This window comes from Pseudopipra pipra, chromosome 5 (genome assembly GCF_036250125.1).
Source record: "Pseudopipra pipra isolate bDixPip1 chromosome 5, bDixPip1.hap1, whole genome shotgun sequence".
Lineage (NCBI taxonomy): Eukaryota > Metazoa > Chordata > Aves > Passeriformes > Pipridae > Pseudopipra > Pseudopipra pipra.
Genome location: NC_087553.1, coordinates 14,880,526 through 14,894,592, shown reverse-complemented (window position 1 = coordinate 14,894,592; position 14,067 = coordinate 14,880,526). Strand labels below are relative to the sequence as shown.

Here is a 14,067-nt window from a genome sequence, read left to right as displayed (position 1 = left end):
GTGTGCTTGGGCCAAGGGCAAGGCTACAGAACACACAGGCCAGTAGGGCTCAAGGACCAGGATACAGGGGTTAGTTAAGTACTGGCAGTTGGGAAAGCCAGTGATCTTCATTTAGGGTTCATGCCAGCAATCCTACAGAGCTGACCAGGGCGGCAGTCACAGTGGGATGCACGGGTGTTGCAGCATGACAGAGAGAAACACGCGCTGTGTACCCGTAGTGAGAGCAATTTTCATTCTGTCTTGTTTTGGCATTTCTTGTAGTCTAAAATCATTCATGCAGAAAAACACATAGCTGCTCTTTATCTTTGGGAACAGGCCACACAGGGTATTTGTTTAATTAAAGCTGACTGCTGGAGAGCAGGGAGCACCACCGTTTTCCATATGGTGTCTGGGTTGGGGGTTTGCTTTTGTGGGGGTGCAGGGGAAGAAAAACAGGTTAGACTTGTTTACCATAGTGCAGCTCTCAGCAGACAGGCATCTCTATTTCAAGACAGCTATCAGTGCTAAACTAGTGGGCACTGATGCTTAGGGTGGGCAATGCAGATCATAAAGCCCCACTTTATGGCACTTGTTCAAAGGGAAGATACAGCACTAAGGCAATTTTAGGGAAGTTTGCTCTCCTTTGGCCCTGTGATGTGCAAGCTAGGTAGCTACAGAGACTTTCAACTTTTGCAGCTCAACTCTTGTTCCCTCTACAACACCTGTTTTTAAGAAAAGAGAAGCTTAGCCCCTGGGATCCATGGCTGTAAAAAGCAGCATTAGTCAGGGGGCCCCTTTGCAGCACAGTCCAACTTTCTAAGAAGGCGGAAAGGTAGAGCTAACTCCTGAGCTGACTAGACAGCTTGTGCTAGCCAGGAGGTTTGGCACAAGGCTCTCTAAAGTTCATCACAGCAGGAATTGCTGTGGCTGGACAGTTAATTCACAGATACCCCTACTGAGGCTGCAGGCAGCTGGCTGGAGGATACCTCTTGTCAGGAGCAATGTTGAGGACAACTGAATAAAATTCAGTCAGCTGTTTTCTCTCTGAGGAGAGGGGGCTAATGTTTCAATTGACAGCATGGGCCAAGCTTTCTCTGCATTTAAGATAGGTCTGGACTGTCAAATCCTTGCCTCCGGAGCGTGCGTCCCAGCTAGATGGAGCAAAGCACTGACAGGCTCAGGCTGTTCCCAGTCCTTCTTTTGCATCTATGCTTGCCCTTGTCCTCTGCTGCTCCTCCACACACTGGTCTCACAGTGCTGGCAAGATGTACCTCAGCACGCCTCCTCCTCTCTGCTAGCCTCTTCCTCTTTTGTACCACCCAGCTCCACCCACCCAGAACACCTTTTCTTCTTGCTGGTTTTCCCTTCCAAGCTTTCATCAGAGTCCAGTCCAAGGCATAGTAATTTGTTTATTTCTAAAGCAATAAATTGGAAACGGAACAGTTCAGCAGTATCCTGACAGATGGGGAGAAACTGTCACCACAATCACCTGCCTGATCTGCCTATGATAGTGTTTGTTTAATTTCCGTATCTGCAAGGGTTTGCAAGTCTAAGGTAAGGCAGAGGACATAAAAGAAGAAACAGGCAAAAAAACCAAGCCCTGGACCTACCCTTTTAATCAGTAGACTATTGCCACCTACCTGAAGCATTTTAAAAGAAACAAAATTATGGATCAGCACCCCAAAGTAATGAGTCTGAATCTAGTGTTACTGAAGTCACATTGCCTTCCTCCCCGTTTTTCAAAGGCAAGAACAAGCCTTATGCTTTCTAGTGTTGAACTCCTCAGGGGCCTCATATTCAAGTTTTATGTAGCCTTTCTGACTTATGAAGTAAGATTTGTTTAAAAACAAAATGAAAAGAAAACACAGAAAGAAAAAAAAACAACCCACCACGAAAAGTCTTACACTGACTTCTGACAGATACTAAATATCTCAAGATTCACTTTAAATCTGCAAAGGTTGATGATACCACAGGGGAATGAAATCCAGGTAGCCACCAGCCATTACAACCCTGACAGGCCCTCTTGAATCACATCAACAAAACCCACATCTTACCTGAAGACTTCATAGTGTTAAGAAGACAGTTGCTTTCCTGGGGCCCTTACTTGAGGCTTAGAAGTTGTAGTAAGGCCCTAGGACACTTGCCTTTTGCACCCAGATGAGAGCTGCTTTGTTCTGCCAACAATTAATACAGACTCTTCAGGGTGGGAATAAGTCCACTTCTTCCATAGCAAGTTAACCCTGCTCCTGTATGGGTGCTGTGCTGCAAAAGCGAGGTCATGGATTTGCAAAATATCAGATACATGCAGGATCAAGAGATGGAAAAGAGGAAAATGAACAAGGGTAGTCTTCAAGGTGAAACCCATTCCCTGTGGTGCATGTCTGGGTTGCACAAAAGAGAAGGAGAAGCAGGCTGTAAAAGAAGAATGTAAACATCCCCAGAGCTCCCAACTGCTCTTAGGCATTTGGGGAACTTGGATTTAATAGGAATAAAGAAATCTGCTTCCCTGCACCCAGTCAGGGGAAGAGCTTTCAGCACAGTTTTGGAATACCCATTTATACCTCATATATTTACTTCCATCAGGCAGTATCTGCTCCTCACCTCCCCCCTGGTGGCTTCTCCATGGGAGTCCTGGCCCCCAGAGGGGGACACAAGGATCCCAAATGGCCTGGAGACAGATTTCTGCCTGTGAGTATGATCAACATCTGGTAGTGACATGTAAAGGGCACAATTACTTCAGAGATCTTGAGATTTCAGAGGTTCAAGATGACTCTGTTCTGGGCAGAAAATACCCATGGCTGGTGTTAAGGACATATGAGAACCAGAATCAACAACTGACTGTGCAGCTGCAGTGCTCAGAACATGCTGATTCTCTGAAGAGATTTTGTGAGATGTTTTTTTCTTAAAACACCCACAGGAGACTGAGCCTAAAGTCCTGAAACTTCACCCCACTCTTCCTTTCACTGCTTCCACTTTACTTTGCTTTGTGTTTCTACCATGATAATTAACTAGCAAGGCATTTCATCTATATACAGGCTTCTATTTTGCATTTTTTTGTATATCCTTATTCCTTCCTCTTTTCCCCTATGTTTTCCCGCCCTCTTGTTTGCTTTCTTCATGTGTAATTAGGAATTGAAGTGGTGCATCTGCTGTTCGAATAAAAGCAGAGAACAGTGTAAAGTTAGGGAAATGTTTAGATTAGAAATGGCTGAAATTTGGGGTGTTTGTTTTCTGGAAGATTCCATTTGGTAGCTGGTGAGGGGTCTAGAGCACAAGTTTTATGAGGAGCGACTACAGGAGCTGGAAGCTTTTAGCCTGAGGAAAAGGAGGCTCAAGGGGAACCTTATTCCTCTCTGCAACTACCTGAAAGGAGGTTGTAGCCAAGTGGATGTTGATCTCTCCTCCTAAGTAACAAGCAATAAGACAAGAGGAAATGGCCTCAAGTTGCCCAGGGAAGGTTGAGATTGGATATTAAGAAAAATTTCTTCATTCAAAAGGTGGTCAGGCATTGGAATGAGCTGCTCAGGGAAGTGGTGCAGTGACCATCCCTGGAGGTAATTGAAAGACATGTAGATGTGGTGCTTAGGGATGTGGTTTAGCGGTGGCCTTGGCAGTGCTGGAATAATGGTTGGACTCAATGATCTTAAGCGTCTTTTTCAATGTAAATGATTCTATGATTCTGTGATTTAAAAGTACATTGTTACTTTTTTCTGGAAATAGGCCCCTTTTTTTATCCCTGTCAGATCTTGTATAGATGAGAGTAGGAAATGCCAACATATAATACTTTTGAAATGAAGAATTCACCTCAGAATGAATACCAGCTGTTGCTGAATCAGCTGAGAGCCTCGTGCATTGCCACACTGCAGCTGACGATGTCTGTGACTCCAGGGCTGCTTTTAGGAGCTGACTGCCTTGGCACAGGTGCTCCACACTGCATGGACTAGCCAGCTCCCAGATTTACTGCTTTGGGATCTGGGCAGGGTGGAAAACCTGGTAGCCCCTCTCCAAGAGGCTACTCGTATGGCATAGCTGCACTAGAGATGTGAGAGGTGGAGGCACGGCCCTCCAGCAGCTTGCCAGAAAGTCCAGGAGAACCCCTGTAAATTTGAAGAATCTTTTTTAAACCCTAGAGGTTTTCACCAGTTAGTTTAAATTTGATGAATCAGTATTTTTATACGAAACCAAAATTTTATCAGAAAAGTCCTGACAGATTCTAGCTGGAAGCAGTGTGACAGGATGTAGGAGCTGGAGTACTTGTGTGAGTCTACTTGAACATAGACTCAAATGTGATTCGCCCACTTGCTTCAGTGAAAAGACAACACAAGTAATTTTTGGGCACATCAGTCAGATAGCTGCATGCCACCTGAGAAGTTTAAATTGGAAACAAGGTAGTGAGAACCAACAATAACCAGACTGGTCGGAGGGAAGGGATGTGAGCTGGGTAGTTTCAGAAGTGGAAGGCCAAGGAGATGAAGTTGACACATCACACAAACATGTCCTCTCTTTTCCAGCAGGTTGTATGTCACAGGCAGAGACTGAGGGCATGGTTAGAGGTCAGTGAGGTAAAGCTAATGCTTTTGTCTTCCCCTTGCTATGCTGCTCCTGACAGTCCTGTTGTTTCTAAGGAAAGATTCCTTTCGAGAAGCCATTGGGAGCCAAGGAAGTGGAAGAATTAAGCAGTTTGTTTTATTAAATGAGCTGGGAAAAGTATCATCCTTGTCTGTAATTTAGGTATCTTTGTGGCTATGTCTATCAGATTTTGAAAAAGACAAAGGTGATAAGATTCACGTTTCAAAGTGATGGAAAGTGTGACAGGGCCTTTGAAAGAACCTGAGACCCCCAAGACAAGCCAGGAAACTTAGCTGTACTGCTTATGTCTGGGTTAGAAGCTGCAAAAATATTTTTAAAAGGAGATGACTGCATTTGAGCCCTGGGTCTCCACAGTAGCACTGAGAAGAGAGCTCTAAATGGTGTTCCACTGATTTTGAGACAGGGTGCTTTTATGCCACCTGAGGATTCAGCCTGCTTTGTCTCCCCTGCTTTTCTTCTTCTCTTTTCATTTTCTTTTCCATTCCCCTAGTACTTTCCCTCCTTAGCACTGAGATTCTTTTTAGTGACTCCTTTTCATGGGTGAAGGTCAGCATGTTCAAAATTGGCTGATGATATATGCTGAAGGGCCTCCCTGGAGCTCTCTTCAAAGGATCTAATTTTCGGAGGTGATGAGCAGCTCTTACTGGTTCCAATGCCATGATAAGTGCCCAACACCCAGGAAAACCAGGCTGCTTACAAATGCTTTCAGGTAATGGACCCCAAGAACAAGTCATTCGAGATTAGTGAGCAGTTTTGGAAGTTTGGTCTAGGTGTTGAAAATTTTATATTATTTGAAGGTAGCCAAGTACTTGCTTGACATAAGTACTTAGAATTGTTGAGCTGCAAGTTGAATTTTATCTGAACTATATGGCTGTGTTGTGTAAGTCAAGGAGAGATTGTAGGGAAACTTGAAGCTAACAGTCTGAACATTAATAATAGTTAGAATAGACACAGCTGTAGCTTAAATATTACTTAAAAATTAATAGATGGAGTGGACAGCCCATAGGTCATGGATATATGAACTGTAGAAAACATATTATATTGACTACAGAACTGACCAAAACCCCCACTGAAACTGATGTAAGGAGGAAATGAAGATGAGCACAAGACAACCACTTGGCAACAAAATACCAAACCAATGAAGGGTGTGAAAACCCCAGACTCTAATAATGCTGTTGGTCCAGACTGTCACATGAGGGATGGGGAGTTTAGGTTGTAAGGGTATCATTGTCCAGGCATTTCTTTGCTTGGGGGCCCTCTTTTGAGTCACCAAGCTCGAGCTACCAAATACCATAATTGATCTCTTCCAGTAAACCTACCTAATGGAGTTGATAGCCTAGTGTCAAAAATTTCTGTAGCACTAGGATTTCTTACTTTGGATGAATTCCTTTGTCTTTTTTATCTAGTAAACCCATTTTTAGTCTTCTGTTTTCCTGTTTTGCTTAAGTTTGCCACTTCTTATGGTTTTGCTTTTCTCTGCTATGGTCTCTTCCCCTTGTCATGGTCTGAGCCCCTCTACTTGTGCTTGTCCTGTCAGTTTTCCACTCCTGTTCCTGGTAATGTCCAGTAATGATGTGCTAAGGCAATTTCTCTGCTCTAGGGAGGTTTCAGGAAAATTATCTGCAGAGGTAATTTAGCCACTCTCAAGTAAAAATCAACTACTTTGCATTACAATGTATAGGAAACATATCTAAGAGCATATTTCTGTTGCAAAAGAAATAAAAGTTAGAGACAGATAAAACCATTTTTCATGAGGTGTATGGGATCATGAGACAGATACTGGTAGAAGGAAAACTTTTTATTTGGGCACTTTTGTCCCATTCTCTATGGCTTGACATCAACAGCAGGACAGGTAAGGTAAGGGAGATGAAGATAGATGGAAATAGAATTTCCAACCAGCCGCCTTCTCCCTGCTCCCCACCACCTTGGAGTGCAAAATATTCATGTAATAATTAGATTACTCTTTCAGCATCACTGGGGTTCGCCGTCCCCTTGGAACAGCTCTGAAAAAGACATTCTCCCCTGAGTTTTTTGCTAAATGAACTGAACACTGACCTACTATGGTTTGTTTTTTCTTACAGGAATGAAACTGTTTTACACCAGTTCTGTTGCCCAGCAGCTGACGCGGAGCAGAAGCCTTCATCTCCAGACTCCTCACCAAGGTGGGAAATTGCTGCCAGCCAGACCTTTATTTTTCCTACTTCCTTATCATCCATTCCTAATCTTCTTGCCCCAGACAAAACTCACATATTATACATGCCAATCCTCCACCATCATCCCTTACGTCCCATGTCCCCAGCACTGCTGTCTGTCTCTTTTCACTCCCAGAGATTACTGTTTGTACTGTTGTGTAATTGCTTGCAAACCCTCTCTGGCCTCCACTCTCACACACCCATTCACTTCCAAAAAGGTATTTTCAGCCTCTCTTCAAACATCTGCTTCCATCAATCCACATTCACACTTGTACCTTTTCTTACCCTTCTGTGTCACGGTGACACTGACATACACATGCTTCACTCTTCTCCTTCAAATTAGCTACCCCACACTATAAGGTTCCTGGACACAATATTGATCCATAACCTCTAAGCTACAGCAAAAGTCACCAAACTCAGGGTTCTGTCTCTCACCCTGAGACAGGGTTGGGGGAGCAGTTTTACATGTGTTGAAATGGTCTGAGCTTGCCAGCAGAGAACAATTATAGACAGGTACTATTAACTATCACCAACTTGTATCCAGTCCAGCCAGGTATGGGGACACCAGCAATTCTCGTAGCCCTCCCCCATCAGTGAGAAACGTCAGTGCCAAGAGCAAGGGGTCCAAGGAGCTTCAAAAGTACTTGAGATGCATGTACTGCTTATAGCTTCTGTGCTTGGCCTTGTCCTTCTGTTCTTGCCATGTCCTTCTCTTCTCACAACTTCCCACACTTCCATCTTACAGATCATCTCCTTTTTCTCAGGCCTCATCACCATTCTGTCAACAGCAAAGAGTTTTCTCTTTAAAGATTTCTCTCATCACACTGCTAGACTTTTACATCTGACCTTTGGTAAGAAGCCTGAGTTACTAGGGAGGGCTCTGAACTGGGCAGCTGAATTGCATTAGTGAGGCTACAGCATTTTTAAAATTATATTCCTCTGGTTTGTTCTGCTCACTGGAGCAGACTGTAGTTTCTGATTTCCTTCCAAGAAAAAAATATAAGTGCTGGACAACTGTGAAGAGAACAGGGGTGAGCGGATGGGTGTGTATCTTTGAAAGTAGAGTTCAGCCATGCTTGGAGACAGGGTAAAGAAGCAGAACCCCTCCTGCCCATCTGTGTATGAAAATGGAAGGGGTAACCCCCATGACGTCTGTGCTAAGGGCTCTCAAGCGTTGGTAAAGTTTGCATGACAGCCTGTTCACCTCCATGGCAGATGGGGGATGCTGGCAAGGAAGAGAAGGAGACAGCAGAGGAGGAGACTACAGATATTTCTGTGGTCAGCAACCTCTCCCTTGCATTTCTGGAGTGAGAGAGTTTTGGTTAAGTGTTCTATTTTGTCTGAATCAAACCTCAATTTTATCATGGTGTTCTATCTTCATACACTTGTCCTTGACCCTGCCCCATTCTTGTTGCAGCCTCCATCTTACTTCTGATCAGTTCCTTTTGTTTCTAGTATTTTCTTGTTCTACAAGGCTGACATTCTTTCAGTCTTTGGCTCTAGGGTTGTTTTTGTCAAGTTCTTGGTCAGGCCTTCCTTTCATCCCGGTGACTCTCAAAGGCCCTGCCCATCCCTTGAGCCTGAGTTTGTCTGCCCTCCTACTGCTGGGATTTGACAGGTAAATTGAAGAAGAAGCAACCATTTGTTTCAGTAATTTAACAAATTTGGCAAGTTGCATCCAAAGATGAGTCTGAGCCAGGAAATTCTGAAGTGTGGATGAATGACAATGACCTCAACTGCTTGTTGCATCTGGGCTTCCAGTTAAGGGGCTTCTCCTACTGATCTATGCCTGTCCATTTTATGCCTTTTGTAACTTGTCCCACTCTGCAGGCCTCATGCTTTCCTTACTTTTTTCCCAGGACTTTCTTGTGTCCTCTCCATTTCTAATGCCTCCAGACTCCAATAGCAGTCCTGAATTTGTTTGTGTGTGACACAATACACTGTGCAGACATAAAAAAGGTTGAAACCACCATGGCTATTTGAAAGTGCAAAACAGACACACAGAATTTTTTGCTCTTTGAAACAGAGCAGCTTTTATGTGTGATCTCCCTGCCTGACCACCTCAGGAGAAAAGAGCATCACTACTTCCCACACTGTGCTGGAAGAAAAGCAGAGCACATGCAGCACTGTTAAGCTCACCAGTCAGCTTTATGCTGGCCAGAAAACATTTCCTAGTCTCTGCCAGGTCCTGCAGTCAGCCATGGGCTTCTTTCATGTCTGAAGTTACATATGCACTGCAGTGAGGAAGGCAAAAGAATGGCAGGGAGGGAAAAACTTAGGATCACTGTGGAGCTGATGTCCATGTGGTGTTCTGAAATGGCTCACTATGCTGCTTGGAGAAGCTCATCAGATTATTTACAGAGACTGCCACCCTGCTCACATCATGAACAAGCTCCCCATGGAACCAAGGCAGAACAAAAGTCAATCAAGACTGAAATATGTGGGTCAGACAGCCTGAATAGGCAATCAGTTCCTGGGTGAGCCAAGCATATCCCTAAATAAGCTCATCAGGTCTCCTGATGGGAAAACCTGGTACATAGGGGCTCCCTGTGCAGCTTTTCTGTGTCCCACTGAATGGACAGCCAGTCACAAGTGGTGCTGTGGCGAATTTTGATAAACCAGCTTGGGTTTATTCTTTCTTTCCCCCTTCCATGATAGTTTCCCTAAATGAGATAAATCCTGTCAAAACTGATGCCACTAATAACCATCAACCATCTAGTTTTAATTAGAGTTTGCTTCATTAATGCCCCAACTCCTCTCTGCGCAGCAGATTAAATAATGTACTTGCAGCTCATTTACACAAACCCCCAAACTGCAAGGCTGAGCTGCAATCCTTTAATTAAACAGCCCGGCTGATCCCTGCCGCTGCCTCGGCTCATCAGTCTAAGCCGATTAAAGAGAATAGGGACTAATAAAGAGCATAAACAGGGAAGTGACTCTCATCTCTTCAAGGGACTTGGAGGCTCCAGCAGTGATCGGCTGCTTTCTCCTCCTCTACCTCAGCCCACATCCCGTCCTTCTGGGACCTGCAAGAATGGTCCTGCTTTCAGTAGGAACCCAGCCTCGTCTTGTGGGACAGGAATCCTTTGGGAGGCTGAGGGAAGACGGCCAGCAGGAGGGTGGCACAGCAGGCAAGGTGAAAATAAAAAGGGACATCAAAGCAGTAAGACGAGTGAGTGCCTGACTGCAGGAGAGACCAGCAAGAGCAGCCATGCAGCTCAAGTGAGGGGCAGAAGAGGAAGGAAATGCAGGGAATGACAGTAGGAGGTTGGCTACCAGGAACAATCTGGGACAAAAATTTGTCTCTGCTTGTAGTTTGTGATGGTCACTGTCGTTCTTGTGTGGTCTTCCCTAATGTTTGTCTGCAAGATTTCTGACTCTTTCTTTGCTACCAATCTAGCTAAAAATGCCTCAGCTTCACATGGATGGGAATGATTAGGAACATGTCAGTGTCTAACCACTCAACAGAAGCCAGCTCAATGAGGTGATTGTGATTATTCCCACTCATATTGTTCTGCTTTGCTTCGCTGATTGCCACAAGCAGAGCTAGCCCCCTTCTCTCCTGCAGCATGTGAATTCCTCATGGGGAAGTTACAGCTCCATGAGTTTAGCAATGCAAATTTCCCACCTGGCTGCTTAGCTGGGTTGCACCAGCAATTAGCAAGACTGGTGCTGTAGGCCATGAATATTAAGAGATAGATTTGATCCCAGATTCTGCCAAGAAGCTCAGAGCCAAAGTACAAGATGAGGTGATGGCAGCAGAAGGCAGATTCCTGTTGCTGAACTGTAAGGACTTTCCCATTTCAAAGTGCAGTATAAATCCTGTATATGGACCACCATTGTCTCCAATGGACTTGTACACTACTGGCTTCATGACCATAAGCCATCTTGCAGGTTGGGTTTCCATTGAGTATGCCAAAGATCAGGTTAAGTGACAGGAAGAAACTCCATGGATGGCAGTAGGAGCTAACTCTGCTCCTTTACTGAGGTGCTGATCAGACTCTGATTTAGCCAAACCCTGTAATTTCATAAAGCAACTGCTCTTTTTCTTGCTGGCTTCTGCCTGTTAACAGTGGGGTTTCATTCTGGGGATTTGAATAGCCTAGTAATTGCATTTCCAACCTCTCCCAGTCTCACACAGTAGAGACTGGCATCCCAGAACAATGACCTTAAAATATGTCCAGCAGCAGCCCAGCTCTAACAGGATTACATACCATTTTCCTTTGTGTGAGGTAATAGGGCTGAGATGAGAAAGATTTGTTTCTATTAGAGTAATGAGAGGAAATGATGGAGTCACAACTGGAGGGAACAGTATATTCATTCGGTTGCCTTTCACAGGCAACTTTTCAGAACCTGCCTCTGGCTCCCCTGTGGTGCTGAATAGGAAATCATCAGAAAATCACCTCTCCTCCAGCAATGGGAAAAGTTCTACACAAAACTTTAAGCACATGGGGCAGGTCCACTTCAGCAATGGACATGGGGATAGAACTGGAGTGCTGAAGCATCATGTCACAAGGGAGACTGGATGGGATCTGGGTACATTTCTGTAAAGGGCAGGATCAAATCCCAGAATAAATCTTGGGAAGGGAGGATGTTCCACTGCATTTGTGGGAAAGTCCTTACTATCTGTAAGAAGTGCAGATGAGGCCTGACCTGCTTTTAAGGTAAAGGAACCAGAGTCCTTCCAGGAAGAGGGAGCAGTCTTCTAGAAGGGCTTGAAGGTGTACTGAGCAGAAGGGCTAGGGTCTGAAACATCTATGGAAAAGTTGGGCAAGCTCTGTTCATACTTTCCTGTAATATTTCCACACTTTTGAGTAGGGAGACTGCTGCTTAGATCAGGGTTAAAACATGATTAGTGCAACTGGTGAAGTGTTTACTTCATGGTTACAGACCAATGAAATTGTAACTCAATATAGTTGAGACTTCAGACAGCTGTGGACTCATTTCTAAAGTGCCTGCTGGATTAGTCTTTGTAGCAGGTTGGTTGCTTCCTGGCATCACAGCACCAGGTAGTGGTAAAGAGACCTGTGAACCATCAGCTGCATCTCCAAGCCAGCCTTCCTTGCAGTTCTGGTGAAATTCCTTCTTGCCTCACTTGTGACTTACCAAAGTACTGAAATGAAAATACAGGTTCTTGCTGGAAGAGGTCTTTTGTGCTTGTTGCTCCATTTGTATATGTGGGAGGCTGATAAGTAGATGGGCAGATTTTGGATGGTTCTTTCAAATCAAACCTTCAAACATCTTTCTTCCCAGCTCTCTGAGCTGCATAGGAGTATGCTACCCCTTAAGCAGCACATGTTTAAAAACCAAAATCTGATTTCATTTACCTCTGGAGATCTGCTCTCTCTGATTCTTCCCATTTCTTTACCTGAACTGTTTCGATTGAACATGCATTTGTTCTTTGTCCTATGAAGTCATGTTGGAAGGCGTTGGCACAAAAGAGCCATGAATATTATCCACTGCACAGTCACAACATCATGTCCTTCTTTGGCTCCCCACTGCTGTAGCCCAGGAGCATCTCTCCTCCCAGCACAGCTCTCACTTTGCCCTTGGATCACTACGTCCTCTAACAGTTAGATCCTCCTGAGAAATCCCCAAGACTTTGTTTGGGTTGTGAATGAGATGTCCTTTAAGGCTGAAGCCCATGAAGTTGTTGAGAACTGAACCACTCACCACAAGTGAATTCTCCTTCTGGACACTACTGAAGCACCTTGATAAACAGTGGGGAATGATGATTTTCCACCAGTATCCATCACTCTTTAAGCATTACAGTAAAACAACTGAGCTACTCAACATTTTGTCTGAACTTGTAAAAGATTGCCCCACAGAAAGAATGCAAATCCAGCTCATGAAATGGGAAATTAGCATTTCTGACTTAGGATCACTGGCAGGATGTTGGATATAAAATCGGAAAGTCAGTGCTTCCTTTCATCTCAGAGCTACTCAGTGGCTCTGTCTCAGGTGTGAAACATGATGATGATGATTCTGGTCTATATCAATTCAGATCTATAACCTTCCACTTAAAAAAGCATAACAACTCTGCCTAACTGGCCCCCAACTGGCAGTGTCAAGTGGATGCTCCTACAATTAGTGGACAATGGAGGCTGAGTTCTTCTCTGATTCTTAACGGACAACGCTCCAGGTCAATCTTAACAGGACGTGGACATGCCAGTGCAAAGCAAGCCTCCACACCCATGGTCTATATCTGGTGTCCTCTGAGGACAAATGACAGTACACAAAACTCTTCAGTCTGACTTCTTGCATTCCTGCCAAAGTCCTCCACACCACTGGTTTTGAAAACACACAGAAGTTTGAGCAACATTTCTGCTTTGCTAGCACATCCTGTTTGTGCTTCTCATTTCTTTTCCTTATTGAGGTCACAGTCATGAAGAGAAGATTTTTTTTCTGCTTCTTAACAGCTCATCTACTTCTTATTCTTCCCTCCCTGTAGACTTAATAATCCTGTTCCAGAGAGTACGATTGGAGGTTGCAGGGATGCTGCAGACAGGCAGGGATGGGTCAGCAAAGTTCACATAAATATTCCCCCGGCTCACAGTTTTCAGAGTTTGGATTTTAGTCTGACACAAAGACGTGGGCGAGGAGTAATGTCTAGACCCAGATTTGAACTCTTCCTAAGCTAGGGAGTGAGTAGATTCCTTACTTTTTATGGGTGTTTTGTACAGTGAGGACTAGCAACTTTAATTGCTTTGCAGGAGCCTAGGTCCAGAATCACAAAGATGTTTAGTGAATGTAGATTTAGGGCAAATATGGAAACACTTAGAATTATAAGCAAAAAATATTTTAGAGAACGTCCTTAACATCATAGTTACCAACAACCTTGGGAATCTCTTGCAGGGAGGTATAGTTGGCAATTCTTCTGGTACTATGACCTGGGAGGAATGGCTCTTTCTGGAAGCATCCAAAGAAACAGGAGGTCAGTTTCAGATGCAGCGTCTCAGTCCCGTAAAGGAGATCCACCAGGACATTTTGGCACTATCTTCCACACAGACATTTCTCAGCTCCTCTCCAACAGCTGGTGCAGCCACTCTCAGGCAAGTGTGGAGAACATGAGGGTGGGGAAGTAAAGTAAGGAATAGATGGGCTCTTCAACAGGAAAAAAAATATTTCTGGTGGAATCTGGAGTCTCCCTGTCACATTGGTTTCTTTGTTTGCCCCTATCAACACCTTTCTTCAGGAAAGTGGAAGATGCCAGGAGAGAGAGGCCAAAAAAACCCATATTTGAAGTATCTTATGTTGAAACTGCAAAGGTGCCCATCAGACACATGTTTTCTGAGAGCCTGAAGCT

General features: G+C 44.4%; 1 protein-coding gene across 7 annotated transcripts in view; it reads left to right on the top strand.

The window, feature by feature from the left end:
* Positions 1–14,067, top strand: part of IQSEC3 (IQ motif and Sec7 domain ArfGEF 3) — a 101,781-nt gene that overhangs the window by 36,666 nt on the left and 51,048 nt on the right. For 6 of the 7 annotated variants that reach the window (XM_064654606.1, XM_064654612.1, XM_064654611.1 and 3 more), the window contains exon 2: positions 6,651–6,731. In XM_064654606.1, the coding sequence (XP_064510676.1) occupies positions 6,651–6,731 (81 nt within the window). Of the gene's footprint in view, positions 1–6,650; positions 6,732–13,616; positions 13,814–14,067 lie in introns of those variants that run through there. The other variant, XM_064654610.1, reaches the window with a different exon arrangement.